Source organism: Astyanax mexicanus, chromosome 2, assembly GCF_023375975.1.
Source record: "Astyanax mexicanus isolate ESR-SI-001 chromosome 2, AstMex3_surface, whole genome shotgun sequence".
In the NCBI taxonomy this organism is placed as follows: domain Eukaryota; kingdom Metazoa; phylum Chordata; class Actinopteri; order Characiformes; family Acestrorhamphidae; genus Astyanax; species Astyanax mexicanus.
The window spans coordinates 78,041,517-78,067,125 of NC_064409.1; the positions used below are offsets into that span (position 1 = coordinate 78,041,517).

The window sequence follows — 25,609 nt, forward strand, 5'->3', positions numbered from 1 at the left end:
TCCACAACTCTTCAGGCTTCTTTAATGGGGATTTCTGCCTGCGTCCGTACGTCTGTACGCTAACTCCCCGCGCGTCTGTTTCAGGGCCTCCCCGCGGCGCAGCTAACCATTAGCAGAATTACTGCCTGTGGTACGGGTGTTATTACCCAGCGCAGAGGGGCACAGATGACAATGCGCCCCGGGGCCTGAAAAATATCCTCCAGCGTTTAAAGCAGCCCTCGTAAACCGTAAGCCGCCGCCCCTCCGCACCTCTGAACCAATGGGGACCCAGGTAGGCGTCCTGGTGGCCCGGGCCGAGGAGCTTTAACGTGGGGGCCGGGCTGCAGGGTCTCGTGCACAGGCCTGCCCCAGCCACTGCAGGTCATGAGAGGAGTGTGAATAACTCACACCGGCTTTCCTTCCTCTCCTCCTCCTCATCCTGCTGCTTCTTCTGCTGCTGCTTCTGCCCAAAACCTGCCGCTACCTGCTCTGCTGGACCAGACGCACCTGTGCCTCGCTTGCTGAGGGTTGCGGACATGGCGCTGCACCGTTTCAGCAACACACGGTAAGATCCAACCTCTGGAGATGCTCTAGATTCAGGGCTGGAACTCCCAAAGTTGAATTCAGCTTTATTGACATTTTATATACACAGCTCTGGAAAAAAATAATGCACTTAAAAATGATGAGATTCTTTGATTTTACCAAATTGAAAACCTCTGGAATATAATCAAGAGGAAGATGGATGATCACAAGTCATCAAACCAAACTGAACTGCTTGATTATTTGCACCAGGAGTAAAGCAGCATAAAGTTATCCAAAAGCAGTGTGTAAGACTGGTGGAGGAGAACATACAATCAAGCAAATGTATTTGTATAGTGCTCTACAGAAACATGATAACAGGACAAAGAATCAGGCAAAATATTCAACATAGGAGGAAGAAACCTTGGGAGGACCAAGACTCACATGTAAGTGGGGACCATTCTACCACTGGTCAAACAGCTTTTAAATAATTAATATTTTAAAAAGTCTTTTTATATCCATTTAGGTTTCATATAAACATGCCAAGATGCATAAAAAAAACTTAAAACTTAAATATGAATATGAACTTGTTTTCTTTGCATTATTTGAGGTCTGAAAGCTCTGCATATTTTTTTTTTTTTTGTTATTTCAGCCATTTCTCATTTTCTGTAAATAAATGCTCTAAATGACAATATTTTTATTTGAAATTTGGGAGAAATGTGGTCTGTAGTTTATAGAGAAACACACACACTCATAGCAAAAAAGAATGTAAACAGACAGATGGATGGATGGATGGATGCCTGGGTAAAAGACTGCATGATGGAATAGCTGGATGGATTGGTAAATGGATGGATGGATGGATAGATGGATGGATGGATGAATGACGGAATTAACTTGTTGGCTGGGTGAACTGAAGGATGGATAGATGGATGGATGGATGTATAGATAAATGCCTGGGTGAAAGACTGCGTGATGTAATAGATAGATGAATGGATGGATAAATGGATGGATTTATGACAATAGTTTTTTTGAAATTTGGGAGAAATGTTGTCTGTAGTTTATAGAATAAAACAACAATGTCTATTTTACTTAAACATGAACTTATAAATAGCAAAATCAGAGAAACTGATTCTGACACTGAAGTGATCTCTTATTTTTTTATAGAGCTGTAAATATGTACACTAATATAGGGTTGTACAGTGCATTGAAGCAATGTTATGCTAGATATTTGGTGTATTGGTAGATACAAGGACATGGAACATTAGTCTAAAGGAAAAGCACAAGTAGCACAGACAATTTTGCAAGAGCAAAATGATCTTAGTTGAGTTGAAGGTTAGTTTATAGAGTCAGTTTAGAGCTCAGAATGAAGATTAATGTCACAAATAGGTTTATATGTCGGGTTAAATTTACATTTAGGGTTTAATTATAGATTATGTATTCGTTTTTCCTAAGTTCTTGAGTTAAGTTTGGATTTAAGTCTAGGATTTGGGTTTGATTTAGAGTCAGAGAAAGCTTATATCTTATTATTAGCTTCTTATAGACTCTTCTGTCCTCTTTCTTTATATTTTCACTTTACGTCCTCCATCACTGGAGTGATATTAATGGGGTGATTTGATGGATGCCGTTGACCCTGGTTTGGGTTCACACTGCAGTCGGTGACGTTTCTCTCGTAGACGTGATTTATGTTAACTGCCAGCTTTGTAATTATGGCTAAAGTAGGAGTTACTGCATCAGGAAGCATCCCTCTATCAGAACACCTGGAGAGAGGGAAGCAGTTGGCTGTTACAGACTTTAGACTGTAATGTGTGTGTGTGTGTGTGTTACAAGTACTAGGTGTTTAAAAACATCTATATAATATCCTGTCTAAGCACATTCCAGTGTACAGATCTGTAGAGAAATGTAGAGAATTGCTTCCCCTTTTTAAATCATTACATACAATATGATTTATTATATGTAATGTACGGTGTAATAGACACATGCCAGAAGTCATCGGACAGCAGACTGTAACCTGAGCATGAAGTGTTACCTCGGGCGGGGGGGGGTGGGGGTGGTGGGAAGCTTGGGAACACCCACACCTGTATAAGATCAGGTGAGTTGGAGTTAGCTCTGATAACGGGTGCAAAACATTGCCCTATATATACACACAGTGTTTTTTATTACTGTCAAGAACTATCAGCAAGTAATCCAGCTTGGAAAAACAGCAAGCATCTATCAGCTTTGGATATGAATCAAATCCCCTCAGTGTGTGTTTAGCAGATCTGCAGAGCTGATCAGCTTTACCGCAGAGACTGCAGTCCAGCAGCTGTGAGTGTGTGAGAGAAAGAGAAAGAGAGAGAGAGGGAGAGAGAGAGAGAGAGAGAGAGAGATGGTGTTTGTAGGACAGTGCAGAGCTCTGGTTAGTATAATTAAGACAAATAAGGAGTCTCTCCAAAATCACACACCCGGGGGCTACAGCCATATGTGTCCCTCTCACACACACACACACACACACACACACACACACACTCAAAACAATAATGTAAACCTGACAGATGGGTGGATTGACAAATAAATGAGCCATGGATGGATGGATGGATGGATGAATGGATGGATGACTAAATTAACTGGCTGGCTGGGTCAGCTGAAGGATGGATGGATATATAGTTAAATGGCTGTGTAAAAGACTGCATGATGGAATAGATGGGTGGATGGATGGATGGATGGATGGATGGATGGATGGATGGGTAACTTGACAGCTGAGTGAATGACAGTTTACATAAATGAATAAGCGGGTGGCTGAGCAAATGGATGAATGACTGAACGAATGGCTGACTGGTTAAAAGACTACATGAAGGAACAGATGGATACATGGTTGAATGCCTGGGTGAAAGACTACATGATGGATGGATGGAAGGATAGATCGATGGATGACAGGTAAAAGACTGCATGAAGGAATAGATGGATGGATGGATGGATGGATGGGTAACTTGACAGCTGAGTGAATGGCTGTCTACATAAATTAATAAGTGGGTGGCTGAGCAAATGGATGGATGATTGAACGAATGGTTGACTGGTTAAAAGACTACATGAAGGAACAGATGGATACATGGTTGAATGCTTGGGTGAAAGACTGCATGATGGATGGATGGATGGATGGATGGATGATGGATGGATGACTGAATTAACTGGTTGGCTGGGTGAGCTGTAGGATGGATGGGTATATAGTTGAATGGCTGGTTAGAGGACTGCATAAAGGAATAGATACCTGGATGGATGGATGGTTGGATGAATGGCTTGGTGAAAGACTGCATGAAGGAATAGATGGATGGATGGATGGATGGATGGCTTGGTGAAAGACTGCATGAAGGAATAGATGGATGGTAGCTGGGCTTGATAGCTGGGTGAATGGCTGTCTACATCATTTAATTAGTGGGTGGCTGAGCTAATGGCTGATTGGTTAAAAGACTACATGAAGGAATAGATGGATGGATTAATGGATAACTTGATAGCTGGATGAATGGATGTCTATATGGATGAATACATAGCTTAGTGAATGGACAGATGATGAAGGCAATCATAGTTGTCAAAGTTTAGACATCTTTTTTCTCTCTCTCCTGTGAAGTTTCTGTGTTGGAGATACTTGATTTTTTTCATTAGAGAGCAACAATAAGCCTGTTATTAACTTATTAAACCTTCGTAAACACTGATAAGTGTTTATAAAGCATATTTCATATTTTTCACAGTCACAGTCTTCATAGTACACAGTACAAGCAGCCTTACATGAGAGTAAAGCACACCTTTCTGTCTCTTGACTGATAGAATCTCTCACTGTTTGTCTCTCAGGACGTGGGCGTGCCAGCGGGTGACGGTGGGATGTGTGACACGCTTGGCTCTCATCGTGATGCTCTGTGCTCCTGCTCTCGCACGTAAGTCACCTTTAACACACTTTAACACTAGACTAGATACATCTAGACTACATACGTCTGCCGTGTTCTTGCTGGAGTGTGAAATCAGATTTACTCTACAGGGGCATCTAAAAAAATGCGAATATCATTGAAAAGTTACTTTATTTCAGTAATTCAGTTGAAAAAGTGAAACTCATATATTATATAGATGTATTAAACACAGAGTGATCAGTGTGTCAGAAAATTAGAATATCATATTTAAGACCAATTGGTACTTTTAACATGCTGAAAAATGAAATCCATATATATATATATATATATATATATATATGGATAACATATATATGTGGACACACAGTGGATCAACACCAGCAGATGATCAGCATGTCTCTCCAAACCATCACTGATTGGTGGAAACTTCAGACTAGACCTCGAGCAGTTTGGACTGTGTGTCTCTCCACTCTTCCTCCAGACTCTGCTCCCTTGATTTACAAATGAAATGTAAAATTTACTGATGATCAGTGATGGTTTGAGAGACATGTCATCTGCTGGTGTTGATCCACTGTGTTTTATTATCAAGTCTAAAGTCAGTGCAGTTTTGTTTTCCCACAAAATCTTACAGCACTTCATGCTTCTCTCTGCTACTGACAACTTTTATAGAGATGCAGATTTCATTTTCCAGCAGGACTTGGCACACTGCCCACACTGACACAAGTACCAATTGGTCTTATATAATATTCTAATTTTCTGAGACACTGATTTTTGGGTTTTTATTGACTGTAAGCATCATAATCATCAATAATAAAATAATTAATTGAGAGCTCTGGAGAGAGTACAGCGCTGGTGAATCATGGTGTTATTGTTACAAGGGGCTGTTTCTCTCTGACTGTACTGCTGGACAGAAATAGCCGCTGTGCTGTACTGTAAGATTATGACAGATAATCTTTTCTGCAGATGATTTGTGGACGGGATAAGCTCTGAAATGTTAAGAGGGGGAAGCCGTGACCGCCCCCCCCCCCGTCGCTCTGAACCCGTCACACCGCCCTGAACGGGTCTGTTCCTGAACTTTCACAAACCGCGAAAGGCCTCCCCCCCTTACATAACACAGCGCTGTGGTGTTTTTCTGCTGCGGTTTGGTTTGAATGGCGGTGGGTGGCCTCGCCGCAGACCTGCAGTAAAACTATCTAATGCTCTAATGCTCTAATGCTTTAACACACAGCAGAGTGGAAACGCTCACTCAGGAGTTCTGTACACATGCAATAAAACCAGGTTCAATTTTAACTTTAATAAAGATAAAGTAAAGAATGTGGACAGTGAGATTCGTGTTAATTTGATAATGCTTCCATTAGCGGTTTATTAGATCTTCACGTTTTTTCGACATACTGCCTAGTTAACAATCTTTGGTTCTTTGGTTGGTTGGTTCTTTGGTTGGTTGGTTCTTTGGTTGGATGGATGGATGGATGGAGAAATATGGTAAAACTATAAAAATATTATAATTAGGGAATATCGGGGGGTGTGTCCATTAAGTGACCAGAGTGGTCATAACAAAAAAGGTTTCACTGGTTTCACTTGCTGATAAAGACTTTCGCTTCTGGAATCTCTCGTTTGCTTCTGCTTAATCCAAAATCTGGTGACCAATGGAGATTCAAGGGAAGTGCCTTCTTCTCAGCCCCGCCCACCTGCCAAAACTCAGAAGCAAAAAACTGAAGCAGAAGCAAAGGAGAGATTCCAGAAGCAACAGTCTTTAACAGCAAAATAAAAAACAAAAAACACAAAAATAAAAGCAAAGACTTGCAAAATCCAAAATGTAATAATTTTCAAATAAATGCAAAGAGTAAAACCTTCTTCAAAGCCCGCCCACCCGTCAAAAGTGTGGCAAAACTCAGAAACCAAAAGATTGAAGCAGAAACAAATGAGAGATTCCAGAAGCGAAAGTCTTTAAAAGCAAAAAAAAAAAAAATTATAATAATAATTTTAAAAAAATCATTTTTTTAATATACTGAACATCCATTCTTATATTTAAGGCAACAAAATGATTGAAAGTATAGTGTACAATGCATGATATCATTAATTATACTAAGTATATCTTAAATTGATTAAAACAAGAACATAGAAATAGGATAATATTTTTACATTAATGACTTAAAAAAGAGAAATAATAGATATTTAGGCTAATTTAATTTAATTGTTTAAATTTTACTTGCTAAGACAAAGATATGGCTGTGGATGAGGAGGGTATGAATACTGCACTGGTCAATCCAGAAAGAAAAATTTTCAAGAACTTTGAAAGTATCCTCAGGTGCAGTCGCAAAAGAAAACACATCAGAAACATTATGATGATGAAACTGGCACTCATCAAGACCATCCCAGGAAAGAAAGCACATAAGTTACCTCTGTTGCGCAGGATAAAAACGTTTAAAGTTTAATCGGAACTAAGACATCAGTATAGGCATTGTTTATTATTTTTGGTGGGGTCGGGGGATGGGTGGGTTTGTTGGTTGCATTTTTCCATATAAATGTTCATGTTTTCTTGATCCCGGGGGGATTTGGTCCCTGCCAGGCACTAAATACAGACACACGCTAAGCTAAGCAGCGTGGCGGCTGTGTCTGGGCCTCATTTGCGCTAATGGGAGGCTTTTACCGGCGGCTGCTGTAGGCATGTGCAGATTAAACCGCTCAGGCTGGGGGGGAAGCGTTCCACAGACCGTAAAGACGAGGCGGTGGAAAGGCCGTATCTTTCTTTCCTGCTTGTTTACTCCAGGCGATGGAGCTTATGAACCAGTTCCAGATGTGTTTCTGTTCACACTGCATCGCTGTGCATCACACTGCATCACTGTGCATCACCTCCATTGTCTGCAGCAGATAGTAAAAGAAAATATTCAGAAATACGAGTCGATCAGGAAAAGCATCATGTCTACATCAACCTGTCAATTAGTATTCATGGCCCCACCCACCTCGGCTCGCAACCGCCCACAGACCAATCCAAAGCCATGCATTGATGCCAGCTAGTCAGATAGGATCTAACAGCGCTAGGAACAGCATGGCAGTTCATTCCTGTGTCATTTGTGCGAATAACACATCAGTGTTTTATATATACACTTTACCCAGTAATTCAGAGCTAAGGAACAAGTAGTTAGAATTAGTCTATGGAGGAAAAACACCACCAGCCAAGTACTATTGAGATAGGTAGGTGTATGTTTAGAACAGTTCTGTTTGCATTAAGTAAACGTAAAAATCCACCCCAGGGTTTTGTTCCGCATGCCTGCCAGACTCTAAGACTAGATCAGTGCCTGAACTGCACTTAGCAGGGCTTTATTACAATGTTATAAAGTAACATATGACATTGCAAAGACTGTTATTATATATATATATATATTCATGAGCAAGAGCCGAAATAATTTCTGGCTAGCTCTCACTGTGAGATGTAGATAAAACTACCTCCACCATGTTTGGAAGCTGTACTTTATCCTGGCTAGCTCTCACTGTGAGTTATAGATTAAACTACCTCCACCATGTTTGAAAGCTGTACATTATCCTGGCTAGCTCTGTCTGTGAGTTTTAGATGAAACTACCTCCACCATGTTTGGAAGCTGTACATTATCCTAGCTAGCTCCCACTGTGAGCTATAGATGAAACTACCTCCACTATGTTTGGAAGCTCTACTTTATCCTGGCTAGCTCTGTCTGTGAGTTTTAGATGAAACTACCTCCACCATGTTTGGAAGCTGTACTTTATCCTGGCTAGCTCTCACTGTTAGCTGTAGCCGAAATTATGTCCACCATGTTTGGAAGCTGTACACTATCTAAGCTAGCTCCCACTGTGAGTTGTTTTAGATTAAACTACCTCCACCATGTTTGGAAGCTCTACTTTTTCCTGGCTAGTTCTAAATTACCATTAAAAAAAAGATCATTTAATTCTCCAAAACTAGTCTTTAGGATGAATCTGGAGGATTTACTGAATAACTCAATTATTGTGTAAAGAATTAGCAGATAAAGATGCTACACATGCTAACAAAGAGATAATCAGTTGGGTATTATTTTTGAACCTGTAGAAATTGAACTAAATCACTCAGAGTCAAATCAAAGTTATATTTTACCTTTTAATTCAGTTGTGCAGTAATTTCTTCAACTTTTTTAATGCATTATTATCATCTTCAGACACTGCAGTGTCATCCCTGCGTAGCGGGAAGCGCTCGGTTCTTCCTCAGGTCTGTGAGGCGTATTTTGAGAGGATGCAGCGAGTGATGATTGAATCTCAGAATATGAACGACAGTAAATTGATTTTCTCTTTCTGCGCTGGATTTCTCTGGGCCTTTACAGAAAATAAAAAGTGCCAGCGTTTGATTGATAGTTGTCATATTTGTTTTCCCCCAGCGAGCTGACAGATTAATGAAGACGAAATAGTCTCGCAGCGCCTGTCAGACTGACCTTCTCCAGCTGAGCTTTCCCGCATGGGCCAAAAGACACACAGTGTACCACAGGCTTCCTGAAAGCCCTGTCACCCAGCGATCAATAATAAATCCATCACAGCCTGCCCACAGAAACTATGTTGGAGCTCAGTATTTAGGAAGAAACATGGATCCTGCTTAAACAGATGGCCTGAGAGATGCTGTAGAGTCAGGAGCAGCTTCTTTAGGTTATTATAGTTTAGGGGGCGGCAGTAGGCATGAACAAAGACTGTATATAGCTGGACAGAGCATTATCCCTCAAAAGTGAAGCCACTACAGGTCGGGCGCCCCCTGCTGTTCGGTTGCAGAAAGCTGTGTAACCCCACCCATCCCCATAGGTTTCAATGGCAGAACAGGCAACCTTCAATCACGTTTTTTTTAGAATATACTGTTATTTTATTTATATATCCCCAATGAATTCGTTTTTTAAAACGTTATTCAGCTCTATTCAAAAAGGTGTGGTTATTGTAAAAGAGCTGGTTATGGGAGGGACCAATAACAGACCGTCAGCTCTGCTCCGCTCCACCCTGCAGCCTGTGACCTCGAGGCAGCCCTCAAGGGCGGGGTTATTTAAATGAGTAAGAGCTCTCCACAGTCTTTCTCCCTTCTCTGGTCTCTACTGCGCTCTACAGACTCGGGTATCAGGATCGCCAACATGGTGGAAGATTTTAGCTTCATTTTTCATTGAATGAATGGGAACGGCGACACGGCGTCCATCTTTTTACAGTCTCTGGCCTGAAACAATTGGTCTTTGAGGTTGTTTGAACTATAATGAACTCTAATAAAACAAAAAAATAAATGAATAAAATGCTTCTCTGGTGAGCTTTTGTTTACATGCCTTCCCCGTCTCTCTGTCGTGCTCGGCGTGATTTTAACATAAGTATATACAGTAAATGCATAAATTACATTAATAAGAAATTGGCAAACTGTCAAACTGATGTGTGTTTTATCATCAGCTGTGGTGGAAAGAAGTTTGAATATAGATGCAAGTGAGAAAGTGGGACCTAAAGCTAAAAAATCTATTTACAGTATGTGGCGCAACTGTAGAATTCACATTTGTAGAAAACATTGTAGCAAATTTTAGATACTTGGATAAGTAGTTAGTTGAAGGGGAAACCTACCTCCACCATGTTTAAAAGCTGTTTTTTTTTTTTCTGGCTAGCTCTTACTATGAGTTGTTGATGAAACTACTTCCACCATGTTTAAGCGCTGTACATTATCCCGGCTAGCTCTCACTGTGAGTTGTAGATGATGAATCCACCTACAGCATGTTTGGAAGCTGTATATTGGTGACATTTTCTTGGACGTTGTTTTGGCTTAACTTTGGACAAAATAATTATAGTAACTTGATCAGTGAATCGTTTGGCTTTATTTTGAGTCAAATTCTAAATGAGACTGATTAAGATTGTTATTCCTAAAATAAGCAAAATATTCTAACACTTACTCAATGCTTAAATTCTTATCAGGGAAAATGCCTGTTGCCTTGAAATTAGATTATTTCACAATTATTTAATATTTTAAATAATTATTTAAAAATTTCAAATATTTTAAATAATACTTTTAATGTTAATATTTTTCTGATTTCCTTTTTTTCCAGAGCTGGACCTCAACAGATTAGATGGCGACACTGTGTGCCCGACCATGAGAAACGGACAAGATGACCTTCCAGGTAAAATAAAAAAACATTAAAAGCAGGAGTATGGACTGATTGTTCAAGACTATAAAGCTTGTTTTGTGTTTATTATCCATGCTGAAAAACTGACTGGTCAGCCCAAGCTGGTCTAGCTATAGACATTGTAGAGCAACACTTGGTGGTTTAGCTGGTCTAAAAGCATGATCAATCTGACCAAGCTAGATAGCCAGTATGAGCAAGCTTGTCTATGACCATACTGGTTGACCAAACTGGACAAGTTGGTTAAGTAGCATGACCAAAATTTGGAGGTGGTCTGTGGATTGTCCTTGACTGTTCTCACCATTCTTCTTCTCTGCCTTTCTGATATTTTTCTTGGCCTCCCACTTCTGGGCTTAACAAGAACTGTCCCTGTGCTCTTCCATTTCCTTACTATGTTCCTCACAGTGGAAACTGACAGGTTAAATCCATGAGAGAACTTTTTGTATCCTTCCCCTGAACAACTATGTTGAACAATCTTTGTTTTTAGATCATTTGAGAGTTGTTTTGATGAGCCCATGATGCCACTCTTCAGAGGAGATTCAAATAGGAGAACAACTTGCAATTGGCCACCTTAAATACCTTTTCTCATGATTGGATACACCTGGCTATGAAGTTCAAAGCTCAATGAGGTTACCAAACCAATTTTGTGCTTCAGTAAGTCAGTAAAAAGTAGTTAGGATTATTCAAATCAATAAAATGATAAGGGTGCCCATACTTTTGCACCGGTGAAATTTTGGTTTAATGCATATTGCACATTTTCTGTTAGTACAATAAACCTCATTTCAATCCTGAAATATTACTGTGTCCATCAGTTATTAGATATATCAAACTGAAATGGCTGTTGCAAACACCCAAATATTTACAACTAAAAATGATTCAGATTTATAGGGGAGCCCAAACTTTTTCATATGACTGTAATGACAAATGAGACACAGGTGATAATGATCAGCACTCTGGTGATAATGAGCAAGAGAGCCAATGCTAAATGGCAAATGTACTGAAATGTAGGAAATCAATAGAGACAAGTAGAGCAGCTGATCAGCTGGGCTTCCTTTTCACTGTTTGCTCCTCTGCTGACTCAACATTCAGAAGCTTTTATTGGATAAACAGGGTGAATCTGATGATGGCCTCGTATTTAAAGCAGCCTCACATCTCCAACGAGCCACGTAAACCACAGTGCAGCAGGAAACACCCTGCGCTCAGCAAGATTTTAATTGGTTGCCGCTACCTTTACTTTAGTAAGCAGATGTGGAGAGAAAAGCCACAAAATCACTCTCAGGTGTTCCTCAGCCGAGAGGTAAAACCTGTGTAAGCGGAATTTTTACAGAGAAAATCTGCAGCTGATTGTAGTAAAACAAACACATGTTTACAGAAGTGTTGAGTCTAAAGTTCTAATGTTATATAGAGTTAATTACAGGTAGACACTAACTCTCACTGATCACTGACTTTATTAATGTGTATTTGGGTTTAGTGTTCTAAATGTTATATAGAGTTAATTACAGGTAGATACTCTCACTGATCACTGACTTTATTAATGTTTATTTGGGTTTAGTATTCTAATGTTATATGGAGTTAATTACAGGTAGACACTAACTCTCACTGATCACTGAATTTATTCATGTTGATTTGGGTTTAGAATTCTAATGTTATATAGAGTTAATTACAGGTAGACACTAACTCTCACTGATCACTGACTTTATTAATTATGTTTATTTGGGTTTAGTATTCTAATGTTATATAGAGATAATTACAGGTAGACACTCTCACTGATCACTGAATTTATTAATGTTTAATTGGGTTTAGTGTTCTAAATGTTATATAGAGTTAATTACAGGTAGACACTAACTCTCACTGATCACTGAATTTATTAATGTTTAATTGGGTTTAGTATTCTAATGTTATATAGAGATAATTACAGGTAGACACTCTCACTGATCACTGACTTTATTCTTTATGTTTATTTGGGTTTAGTATTATATTGTTATATAGAGTTAATTACAGGTAGAGACTAACTCTCACTGATCACTGACTTTATTAATTATGTTTATTTGGGTTTAGTATTCTAATGTTATACAGAGATAATTACATGTAGACACTAACTCTCACTGATCACTGACTTTACTAATTATGTTGATTTGGGTTTATTATTCTAATGTTCTATAGAGTTAATTACAGGTAGACACTCTCACTGATCACTGACTTTATTAATTATGTTTATTTGGGTTTAGTATTATAATGTTATATATAGTTAATTACAGGTAGACACTAACTCTCACTGATCACTGACTTTACTAATTATGTTTATTTGGGTTTAGTATTCTAATGTTATACAGAGATAATTACATGTAGACACTAACTCTCACTGATCACTGACTTTATTAATGTGTATTTGGGCTAAGTGTTCTAAATGTTATATAGAGTTAATTACAGGTAGACACTAACTCTCACTGATCACTGAATTTATTAATGTTGATTTGGGTTTAGTATTCTAAATGTTATATAGAGTTAATTACAGGTAGACACTAACCCTCACTGATCACTGACTTTATTCTTTATGTTTATTTGGGCTTAGTATTCTAATGTTATATAGAGTTAATTACAGGTAGACACTCTCACTGATCACTGACTTTATAAATGTTTATTTGAGTTTAATATTCTAATGTTATATAGAGTTAATTACAGGTAGACACTAACTCTCACTGATCACTGACTTTATTAATGTTTATCTGGGTTTAGTATTCTAATGTTATATAGAGTTTATTACAGGTAGACACTTAATCTCACTGATCACTGACTTTATTAATTATGTTTATTTGGGTTTAGTATTCTAATGTTATATAGAGTTAATTACAGGTAGACACTAACTCTCGCTGATCACTGACTTTATTAATGTTTATTTGGGTTTAATATTCTAATGTTATATAGAGTTAATTACAGGTAGACACTAACTCTCACTGATCACTGACTTTATTAATGTTTATTTGGGTTTAGTGTTCTAAATGTTATATAAAGTTAATTAGAGGTAGAGACTAACTCTCACTGATCACTGACTTTACTAATTATGTTTATTTGGGTTTAGTATTCTAATGTTATACAGAGATAATTACATGTAGACACTAACTCTCACTGATCACTGACTTTATTAATGTGTATTTGGGTTTAGTGTTCTAAATGTTATATAGAGTTAATTACAGGTAGACACTAACTCTCACTGATCACTGAATTTATAAATGTTGATTTGGGTTTAGTATTCTAATGTTATATAGAGTTAATTACAAGTAGACACTCTCACTGATCACTGACTTTATTAATTATGTTTATTTGGGTTTAGTATTATATTGTTATATAGAGTTAATTGCAGGTAGACACTAACTCTCACTGATCACTGACTTTACTAATTATGTTTATTTGGGTTTAGTATTCTAATGTTATACAGAGATAATTACATGTAGACACTAACTCTCACTGATCACTGACTTTATTAATGTGTATTTGGGTTTAGTGTTCTAAATGTTATATAGAGTTAATTACAGGTAGACACTAACTCTCACTGATCACTGACTTTATTAATGTGTATTTGGGTTTAGTATTCTAATGTTATATAGAGTTAATTACAGGTAGACACTAACCCTCACTGATCACTGACTTTACTAATTATGTTTATTTGGGTTTAGTATTCTATTGTTATATAGAGTTAATTACATGTAGACACTAACTCACTGATCACTGACTTTATTAATGTTTATTTGGGTTTAGTATTCTAATGTTATATAGAGTTAATTACAGGTATACACTCTCGCTGATCACTGACTTTATAAATGTTTATTTGAGTTTAATATTCTAATGTTATATAGAGTTAATTACAGGTAGACACTAACTCTCACTGATCACTGACTTTATTAATGTTTATTTGGGTTTAGTATTCTAATGTTATATAGAGATAATTACAGGTAGACACTCTCACTGATCACTGACTTTATTAATTATGTTTATTTGGGTTTAGTATTCTAATGTTATATAGAGTTAATTACAGGTAGACACTAACCTTCACTGATCACTGACTTTATTCTTTATGTTTATTTGGGTTTAGTATTCTAATGTTATATAGAGTTAATTACAGTTAGACACTAACTCTCGCTGATCACTGACTTTATTAATGTTTATTTGGGTTTAATATTCTAATGTTATATAGAGTTAATTACAGGTAGACACTAACTCTCACTGATCACTGACTTTATTAATGTTTATTTGGGTTTAGTGTTCTAAATGTTATATAGAGTTAATTACAGGTAGACACTAACTCTCACTGATCACTGAATTTATAAATGTTGATTTGGGTTTAGTATTCTAATGTTATATAGAGTTAATTACAGGTAGACACTCTCACTGATCACTGACTTTATTAATTATGTTTATTTGGGTTTAGTATTATATTGTTATATAGAGTTAATTGCAGGTAGACACTAACTCTCACTGATCACTGTCTTTACTAATTATGTTTATTTGGGTTTAGTATTCTAATGTTATATAGAGATAATTACATGTAGACACTAACTCTCACTGATCACTGACTTTATTAATGTGTATTTGGGTTTAGTGTTCTAAATGTTATATAGAGTTAATTACAGGTAGACACTAACTCTCACTGATCACTGACTTTATTAATGTGTATTTGGGTTTAGTATTCTAATGTTATATAGAGTTAATTACAGGTAGACACTAACCCTCACTGATCACTGACTTTACTAATTATGTTTATTTGGGTTTAGTATTCTAATGTTATATAGAGTTAATTACATGTAGACACTAACCCTCACTGATCACTGACTTTATTAATGTTTATTTGGGTTTAGTATTCTAATGTTATATAGAGTTAATTACAGGTATACACTCTCGCTGATCACTGACTTTATAAATGTTTATTTGAGTTTAATATTCTAATGTTATATAGAGTTAATTACAGGTAGACGCTAACTCTCACTGATCACTGACTTTATTAATGTTTATCTGGGTTTAGTATTCTAATGTTATATAGAGTTTATTACAGGTAGACACTTAATCTCACTGATCACTGACTTTATTAATTATGTTTATTTGGGTTTAGTATTCTAATGTTATATAGAGTTAATTACAGGTAGACACTAACCCTCACTGATCACTGACTTTATTCTTTATGTTTATTTGGGTTTAGTATTCTAATGTTATATAGAGTTAATTACAGTTAGACACTAACTCTCGCTGATCACTGACTTTATTAATGTTTATTTGGGTTTAATATTCTAATGTTATATAGAGTTAATTACAGGTAGACACTAACTCTCACTGATCACTGACTTTATTAATGTTTATTTGGGTTTAGTATTGTAATGTTATATAGAGTTAATTACAGGTAGACACTAACCCTCCCTGATCACTGACTTTATTCTTTATGTTTATTTGGGTTTAGTACTCTAATGTTATATAGAGTTAATTACAGGTAGACACTAACTCTCACTGATCACTGACTTTATTAATGTTTATTTGGGTTTAGTATTGTAATGTTATATAGAGTTAATTATAGGTAGACACTAACCCTCACTGATCACTGACTTTATTAATTATGTTTATTTGGGTTTAGTATTCTAATGTTATATATAGTTAATTACAGGTAGACACTCTCACTGACCACTGACTTTATTAATGTTTATTTGGGTTTAGTATTCTAATGTTATATAGAGTTAATTACAGGTAGACACTAACTCTCACTGATCACTGATCTTATTAATGTTTATTTGGGTTTAGTATTCTAATGTTATATAGAGTTAATTACAGGTAGACACTAACTCTCACTGATCACTGACTTTATTAATGTTTATTTGGGTTTAGTATTTTAATGTTATATAGAGTTAATTACAGGTAGACACTAACTCTCACTGATCACTGACTTTATTAATGTTTATTTGGGTTTAGTATTCTAATGTTATATAGAGTTAATTACAGGTAGACACTAACTCTCGTTGATCACTGATTTTATTAATTATGTTTATTAGGGTTTAGTATGCTAATATTATATAGAGTTAATTACAGGTAGACACTTAATCTCACTGATCACTGACTTTATTAATTATGTTTATTTGGGTTTAGTATTATAATGTTATATAGATTTAATTACAGGTAGACACTAACTCTCCCTGATCACTGACTTTATTAATGTTTATTTGGGTTTAGTATTCTAATGTTATATAGAGTTAATTACAGGTAGACACTAACTCTCACTGATCACTGACTTTATTAATTATGTTTATTTGGGTTTAGTATTTTAATGTTATATATAGTTAATTACAGGTAGACACTCTCACTGACCACTGACTTTATTAATGTTTATTTGGGTTTAGTATTCTAATGTTATATAGAGTTAATTACAGGTAGACACTAACTCTCACTGATCACTGATCTTATTAATGTTTATTTGGGTTTAGTATTCTAATGTTATATAGAGTTAATTACAGGTAGACACTAACTCTCACTGATCCCTGACTTTATTAATGTTTATTTGGGTTTAGTATTTTAATGTTATATAGAGTTAATTACAGGTAGACACTAACTCTCACTGATCACTGACTTTATTAATGTTTATTTGGGTTTAGTATTCTAATGTTATATAGAGTTAATTACAGGTAGACACTAACTCTCACTGATCACTGACTTTATTCTTTATGTTTATTTGAGTTTAGTATTCTAATGTTATTTAGAGTTAATTACAGGTAGACACTAACTCTCGTTGATCACTGATTTTATTAATTATGTTTATTAGGGTTTAGTATGCTAATGTTATATAGAGTTAATTACAGGTAGACACTAACTCTAACTGATCACTGATCTTATTAATGTTTATTTGGGTTTAGTATTCTAATGTTATATAGAGTTAATTACAGGTAGACACTAACTCTCACTGATCACTGACTTTATTAATTATGTTTATTTGGGTTTAGAATTCTAATGTTATATAGAGTTAATTACAGGTAGACACTCTCACTGATCACTGACTTTATTAATGTTTATTTGGGTTTAATATTCTAATGTTATATAGAGTTAATTACAGGTAGACACTAACTCTCACTGATCACTGACTTTATTAATTATGTTTATTTGGGTTTAGTATTCTAATGTTATATAGAGTTAATTACAGGTAGACACAGTATGTGTGTTTAATTGGTGTTTGTTTTTATGTGTAACAGGGTTTGACCTGATCACGCAGTTCCAGTTGGATGTGATTCCACTGAAAGGTGTGAGGAAGGTGGAGGGATCTACTCCTACTCAGGTGGCTTACAGACTGGACAGAGAGGCCAACTTCCAGATTCCAACCAGGTACCACACTTACTGTACATATATATATACACACACACTTACAGAAATATATCTCAGAAAGAAGTTCATATTTATATTGGAATTAAAACTGTACAATTCAATATAAACACTCTAGTTTCCTGTTGGATCCTCTATCCTGGATATGAGAAGATGAGATTGAGACAATTGGGTTTGGAGGTTCAACAGGTTCTGTATGGATCCTGCAGCACATTTACCCACATACGTTGCTGCAGCTGGGCCTGTAGATCCTGTAGATCTACACTCGTAGGTTGAAGCTGAAGCTGGGGCATCCCTGCTTCTCTCTTGCTGTGTGTGGGTGAGCATTATCCTGCTGAAAAATGCTGCTATCAGTTGGAAGTCCTGCTATGATAAGCAGCAACACATGTGTCTGCAGGATGTTCTGCACATGTCACTGAGATCACTGGTAGAGTGTTCCTCGTATCACTACTAGGGGTCACCGACTGTCAAATACAATGCTCCCCAGATCATCAATCACACCAGAAGTTAGAACATTATGTAACTCCACATCAAACCAACAGAGCGTCAGGTTGTGTTATTTGTTCATTTTGTGTAAAATGATTCAAGACTGTGATGTAACAGTTTTGGTGTTCTGCACATGGCCTATTTCCAGCTGTGTTTTGGCTGTGCTACATGTTCTTCTAAAGGAGAAACAACACATTTTGAAGTTCAACTATTCCATTATTTTTTTAAATAAATGTAACATTTACATTCATTTTTAAATTCAGGATCAAAAGCTAATATTAAATTTTTTATGATAATATTTACCCATTTAGTTAGTTAGAATTAAACTAAAATAAATTAAAATAAAAAAAATGTAAGTCAAAAATGTAAAATTAACTGTATTTTAAAAACATGTCAAAACATTTAGTGCTCATTCTAAAGCACTGCCACTATAAACGGGAGTTTACTAGTTCAAATCCCAGTCATGCAGCTTGCCATTAGCTGCTGGAGCCCTGAGAAAGCACAATTGGCCTTGCTCTCTTTGGGTGGCGCTCTTTCCCCTCATCACTCCTAGGGTGATGTTGATCAGCACAAGGCTGCATCTGTGAGCTGTTGTATCAGAACAGAGTTGCTGTGCTTTGCTCTGAACTTTAGTGCTGTGATGCTACTTGGCAATTTAAAAAAGAGGCGGAGTCTGACTTCACATGTTTTGGAGGAGGCATATGTTAGTTCTCACCCTCTTTGTGTTGGAGCATCACTAGTGATGCTGAGAATATATGGGTTGGGTAATTGACTGTGAAAATTGGGAGAAAATGGGATAAAAAAAACTTTCAATGTCACTAAACCTGTTAAAAAAGATATACACTAAAACACATTATATATATATATATATATATATATATATATATATATATATATATATATATCTACTGTATGCCCATGATCACAAACAGACCCTGTCATAGACGTAAAAAATACCTGCCCATTTTCAATCACAGGTGTTGCATTATTAAAGGCTACACACAGGTGTCCCTGCTCTCCATGCAGCTTATAATTGACCTCAAATAAAACAAAGTGCATGTCTGAACCCATGCGGCATGCGGTCGAACTGCCACAATCCCAGAACTGCAGGAAAACACCCGTTTACAGCTCTCTGCAGACAGACAGCTCTCATATAGAGTTCAGATAGACTGACTCAGGAGAGCAGAAAGACAGACACTGGCGCTAATATGAAGGGCTTGCTGGGAAAACAGCTGCTTATAATTACAGACTAAAACATCCAGAAACTTCAAGATTTACTGAAAATTCCAGTTTTCAGGGTGGTGTGAACATTTAGAGCTGCATTCTCAGACATACAATAAGCTAATTGTGTGCTTTAACACAGCAGACTGCTGAAAAAACAACAATGATCAGTCAGAGATACTTTAAGATGAGCTATACTCTATTATTTAATTTTTTTTAAAGAACCATTAATAATAAATCAATCAGTTTATATAAATGTGGAACTCCAATTTGTAGATAAATGTAAATAAACACAGAATGCATAGATTTGCATGATCTCACAAAGCCCTATCGTACGTCCTTCTTAAGGCACATTGCAATGCTCATTGCTATCTTAACACCCCAGTCGACAGTCTATTTTCACACCATTAAAATAACATCATAGTTTAGGAATAAATCTACACTGATGGTTTGGTGTGGTGGTCTGGAAGTGAGGTGTATTCAGGTAAATTTCTGGTGTGTTTCTATATATTTTGGTGGTGGAAAATACAGGTGCTCCACTGACTGATTAAAATCCTGACAGCAGTCAACAAATTGATAGATGCAGTACATGGTTTAGCATCATCTTGCTGAAAAATGCAAGGCCTTCTAAGAAAGAGATGGTATTGAAATAGAAGCAAAGTGTATGTTAAAACCTAAAATCTATGTATACTAATGCATCACAAAAAAATATTAGCGTTAATGTTTATGGCTTACAGTCAATCCAAAAATCAGTGTTGCAGAAAATTAGAATATTTTATAAGACCAATTGGTATTTTAACATTGTGGGCAGTGTGCCAAGTCCTGCTGGAAAATGAAATCTGCATCTCTATAAAAGTTGTCAGTATCAGAGTGGATCAACACCAGCAGATGTCTCTCCAAACCATCACTGATTGGTGGAAACTTCACACTAGACCTCAAGCAGTTTGGACTGTGTGTCTCTCCACTCTTCCTCCAGACTCTGATCCCTATATTATTAAAATGTTCCCTAGTGTTTCAGATGCATATATGCTGATTGTAAATGAATGTGTTTATTTTAGTAGAATGTATCACAGTATAAACCAATAGGGTGTTGCAATGGTATATGTTTATACTTCTCTACATCCAATCACAATCAGATTCACTCTATCTGGATGGAGAGATTTATCTGGATAGGGGTTTTATTGAAGGATTTATTGAAAGCTAAAATAATGAAATAGGTGTAATGAGGCTGTTTTTAAAGTGTAAGGAGTAGAAAGTTTAAATACTGTAATTGTGTGAAAAAGAAAGAAGTATAAAATCAACATTTCTACTTACAGTTCGTTAGTTCACACCTCTGTAGATGGAGAGATAAAAGAGAGAGCAGTACTGAAAGTGAGGGGCTGCAGTGAGTTAGTGTCGTGTCGCGGCTCTCGAGAGGCCTTCATTTATTTTACTAGCGAACAGGAAACTCTGTTTTTATCACTTCGCCTTGATCCCTTTATGAGCTGGTAAAAAGACGCTACAGGCCGTCTATAAATACCCACCTGCAGAGACCTTCAGCCTGTTAGAGGAGCCACAGCTCACAGGCTTTAAACCCCCTCAGTACCCCCAGCCAGCGGCCCACTCGTACCCACCTCCAGTGGACGTGGCATCCCCTCCCTTTGAAATGACTCTGGGGGTGATGTGGGGAATTGGATCTGTGGAGCGAGGGGATGGAGGGATGAGGGAGGAGACTGAAGATTAAAAAGCTGTTGGTTTTGATTCATGTCGTTTTGATGATATTATCTCAGTAGTGCCGCCGGTCAGGCAGAGGGAAACAGAGCTCAGTAATCAGGAGAACAGTAATCACCTCATCCTTTACCATTACCTGCTTTCTGGGAGATCAGCCAGTAGTGGAGATGATATTATTGGTTTGCATGGTCTGCATGGACCCCATTCAACCCCAGTCTCTGAAAAAATGGTTGACATTAGTTTTGTGTAGCATTCAGAATATACTCGTGCGGATGAAATAAACAGATATTTTTTAAATAGGGCAGATTAACAATAATCAATAACAGAGAGCAGACAAACATGCCTGCAGAAATGGGTATAAACAGTCCAGGTAGTACACAATAATCCAGTGAGTCCAGAAAATACAATCCAAGGGGTCAAAACCTGAAGAACAATAAAGGCAACAGGAAACGCTTTGTAATGTAGGAGAACCAAACAATACTCTGCACCGGTGTGTGCATAAAAGGGCTTATTCAAGGCTTCCGGGTGGTGTCAGGTGAACAGGTGAGTTCTGGGTAGTGTAGTTTGCAGACTGGAGATTACAGGTAGCGCTGAGTGTGGAGGAGACAGGAGCGCTTTCAGCACTAGACCTGACATTTCGTAATTCATATTCATTGCCTTTTCCTAATTCAAAAAAGACAATAAGTAAAAAATATGTTTCAACTTTTCATTAAGGCTGTTTAATTGGCGCAAAACATAACATATCTCAAAATGTTACACATATTTGTGAGGTAATAATGTAATAATAATGAGTTCACTACAAAAAAACTAAATCAGTTTTATAATTTTACTTGAAATATCCCTTCACTTCAGGCCCTGACTTAACACCACAATCCTTATAATACTTATACAATGCTATTAAAACACTTATAATAATGCTAAAACCCATGGTGAGTGAAATTGCTGGGATCATTTGACCTACAGAGAATAAAGGGTTTTAAAAAAATGATGCCACATGATAAAACATGATGTTAGAGTTGATGTAGAATCTATTATTCATTCTAAGGAGGAAAAAAAAATACTAAATCTAACATTCAGAGTCATATTTCACTGGAGAAGTACGATATTACAGTTGAAGAGCATCTTTTCTCAAGCCCCCTAGTGGCCACTTATCTGGTAGAACTGTCATTGACTGTTTTTACTGGTGTAAAGCATCTGTAGAGAAGAAGAACTATCATTTTGAATATGTTTCTTGGTGGATGCGCTATGTTTTTACTTGAGTTTGGATTAAAGCTATACTTGATACATCAGTATTTATCAGGGCTGTCACGAGAGATTGGTCAATAGTAGGGCTAAGCTTTAACTAGAGAAGTCTAGAAGTCCCATAGTAGCAAGTTTCTATTTAGTACAGATATTATGGTAACATATTATTGTATTTGGATGGTCCGTTTATAGATGCATTATGGATGCTCAACTAACATTCATGTTTATTACAAGCAACTGAACTCTGAAAGTAATTGATTCTCTATTAAAAGGAACCCTACACCTAACTCTAACCCAAACTCAAATTTTAACATTTTAAGAGTTATATTTAAGGTATAGGTTAAGGTTTCGGTTAGGCTCTAAGGTAGATTAATGGTTGATATTAGGCTCAAAGTTAGGTTTAGAGATGGGTTAACTATAGAATCATTTACATTCAAGCTACCAGTCACAGTAGATGATCTGATGGATCTCAAATCTTGAATTCATACTTAGTAAGCGAGAATTTGAGGTAGGTAAAGTCATCCAGACTAGTGCTACAACTAGACCTCGAGCAGTTTGGACTGTGTGTCTCTCCACTCTTCCTCTGCTCCCTTGATTTATAAATGAAATGTAAAATATACTGATGATCAGTGATGGTTTGGAGAGACATGCTGATCATCTGCTGGTGTTGATCCACTGTGTTTTATTATCAAGTCTAAAGTCAGTGCAGTTTTGTTTTCCCACAAAATCTTACAGCACTTCATGCTGAACCTCTGCTACTGACAACTTTTATGGAGATGCGGATTTCATTTTCCAGCAGGACTTGGCACACTGCCCACACTGCCGAAAGTTCCAATGGGTCTTATATAATATTCTAATTTTCTGAGACAATGATTTTTTTTGTTGGTTTTCATTGGCTAATACATCTATATAATATATGAGTTCACATTTTGAACTGAAATACAAAAATGAAGTAGCTTTTTAATGACATTCTTATTATTTTTTTTTTTTGATGCACTAGTAACTAGAAGATTATGTACACTGTGTGCTGAAGTTCTGGAGCTTGTCTTTTCTGTGTTCTCTGAAGGCTGAACTTCCCGAGAGGTTTCCCGGAGGAGTTCTCTTTCATGACCACGTTCCGCATGATCAAGAACACGGTGAATAAGGTGTGGAACCTGTGGCAGGTGGTGGACGAGGATGGGCTGAAGCAGGCTGGGATGAGGCTGAACGGAGACCAGCAGGCCCTGGAGTTCTTCCTGACCACCATGGATGGAGACCTGCAGACCGTCACCTTCCCAGGCCTGTCCGTGCTCTTCAACACCAAGTGGCATAAGGTGATGATCGGCGTGGAGAGTGAGCTGGTCACCCTGTACGTCGACTGCCAGCCCGTCGACCAGAAGCCAATCAAGAGCAAGGGATATGTCAACACTGAGGGAGACACTCTGATTGGACGTCTGGACACAGACCCAAACACCTCTGTCGTGGTGAGAACAGCAAAAAATCCAAATATGGTCAAAAACTTCTATTAACTTCTAATAAAGTGACCAGAGAGTGAAAGGAAGCACGAGGTGTAGAAGTATAGGAGTTTCCAATAAAGTGGCCACAGTGAGTGGGTGAGTGGAAGCACAAGGTGTAGTAAAGTAGGTGTTTCCAATAAAGTGGCCAGAAAGTGAATAAGTGAAAGCACAAGGTGTATTAATGTAGGTGTTTCCAATAAAGTGGCCACAGTGAGTGAGTGGAAGCACAAGGTGTAGTAAAGTAGGTGTTTCCAATAAAGTGGCCACAGTGAGTGAGTGAGAAGCACAAGGTGTAGTAGGTAAGTGTTTCCAATAAAGTGGCCACAGTGAGTGAGTGAGTGGAAGCACAAGGTGTATTAATGTAGGTGTTTCCAATAAAGTGGCCACAGTGAGTGAGTGGAAGCACAAGGTGTAGTAGGTAGGTGTTTCCAATAAAGTGGCCACAGTGAGTGAGTGGAAGCACAAGGTGTAGTAGGTAGGTGTTTCTAATAAAATGGCCAGAAAGTGAGTAAGTGAAAGCACAAGGTGTAGTAGGTAGGTGTTTCCAATAAAGTGGCCACAGTGAGTGAGTGGAAGCACAAGGTGTAGTAGGTAGGTGTTTCTAATAAAATGGCCAGAAAGTGAATAAGTGAAAGCACAAGGTGTAGTAGGTAGGTGTTTCTAATAACAATAATAGAGTTTTCACTATTATCTATTAAAATGTAAATTATTAAATTAATGTGTATAGTAAAGCCATTGTTTGTTTGTTTGTTTGTTTGTTTGTTTGTTTGTGTGTCTCTTTGTTTGTTTGTTTGTTTGTAGTTTGAGTTGCAGTGGATGCTGATTCACTGTGACCCAAAGCGAGCTCAGAGAGAGAGCTGCACTGAGCTTCCCATGTCTGAGGTAATCACGCCATCATCCCTGTCACTATTGGCTCAGGTCACTGTCCATCAAAGTCACAGATCAATAGTAGAGTTCATTTGCATTTTGATGACCTTGTTATTGACTAATCAATTGAACTAGTTACTGAACAGATTGGTCTTTTTTCATCTGGGACCTGATTGTTCCCACCCAGTCTGCCGTAGTGTCCATCGATACCATCATTAACTGGCAGAAATAGAAAATAAAGTAGAAGAATCTAGTATTTAATATATTAATTAATGATTTTTCATGCTGCAATTAATTTGCAAACTATCTAACTGCAAAGGTTAATGAAGTATCTGTTCAATACTGCTGTAATAACCAGCTTATTATTATATTATAAGACCTGTGTATGTAAAGAACTTGGTAAAACAGCCATCTGATGTCAAATACTACTAATAATTAACAATTAATTCACATTAATACATGTACAGTAATGTGCAGAAGTCATCAAAGCGGTTTGAAGCTGTGTGAAACTTGATTCCATTAAAGTTATATAATCTGCTGCTGTTATATCAAGTCTAAAGTCAGTGCAGTTTTGTTTTCCCACAAAATCTTACAGCACTTCATGTTTACCTCTAATGACAACTTTTAGAGATGCAGATTTCATTTTCCAGCAGGACTTGGCACACTGCCCACACTGCCAAAAGTACCAATTAGTCTTATAATATAATATTCTATATTTTTTTTTTTAAATCACTGAAGTACA

The 25,609-nt window shown here is 37.0% G+C and overlaps 1 protein-coding gene and 2 long non-coding RNA genes across 3 annotated transcripts in view; all 3 read left to right on the forward strand.

Moving 5' to 3' along the window:
- Window positions 1–280: 280 nt before the first annotated feature.
- Window positions 281–25,609, forward strand: part of LOC103046422 (collagen alpha-3(IX) chain-like) — a 72,232-nt gene continuing 46,903 nt past the window's right edge. The window contains exons 1-6 of the mRNA XM_049474913.1: window positions 281–544; window positions 4,321–4,403; window positions 10,427–10,498; window positions 17,719–17,848; window positions 23,571–23,967; window positions 24,802–24,882. Coding sequence (XP_049330870.1) covers window positions 516–544; window positions 4,321–4,403; window positions 10,427–10,498; window positions 17,719–17,848; window positions 23,571–23,967; window positions 24,802–24,882 — 792 coding nt within the window. The 5' untranslated portion in view covers window positions 281–515. The remainder of the gene's footprint in view (window positions 545–4,320; window positions 4,404–10,426; window positions 10,499–17,718; window positions 17,849–23,570; window positions 23,968–24,801; window positions 24,883–25,609) is intronic.
- On the forward strand, window positions 14,196–14,915 carry LOC125799082 (uncharacterized). The gene is made up of 3 exons (XR_007437933.1): window positions 14,196–14,287; window positions 14,368–14,534; window positions 14,875–14,915. It is a non-coding gene; the product is annotated as an uncharacterized LOC125799082 (long non-coding RNA).
- LOC125799081 (uncharacterized) lies at window positions 16,070–17,668 on the forward strand. The gene is made up of 3 exons (XR_007437932.1): window positions 16,070–16,228; window positions 16,397–16,480; window positions 17,416–17,668. It is a non-coding gene; the product is annotated as an uncharacterized LOC125799081 (long non-coding RNA).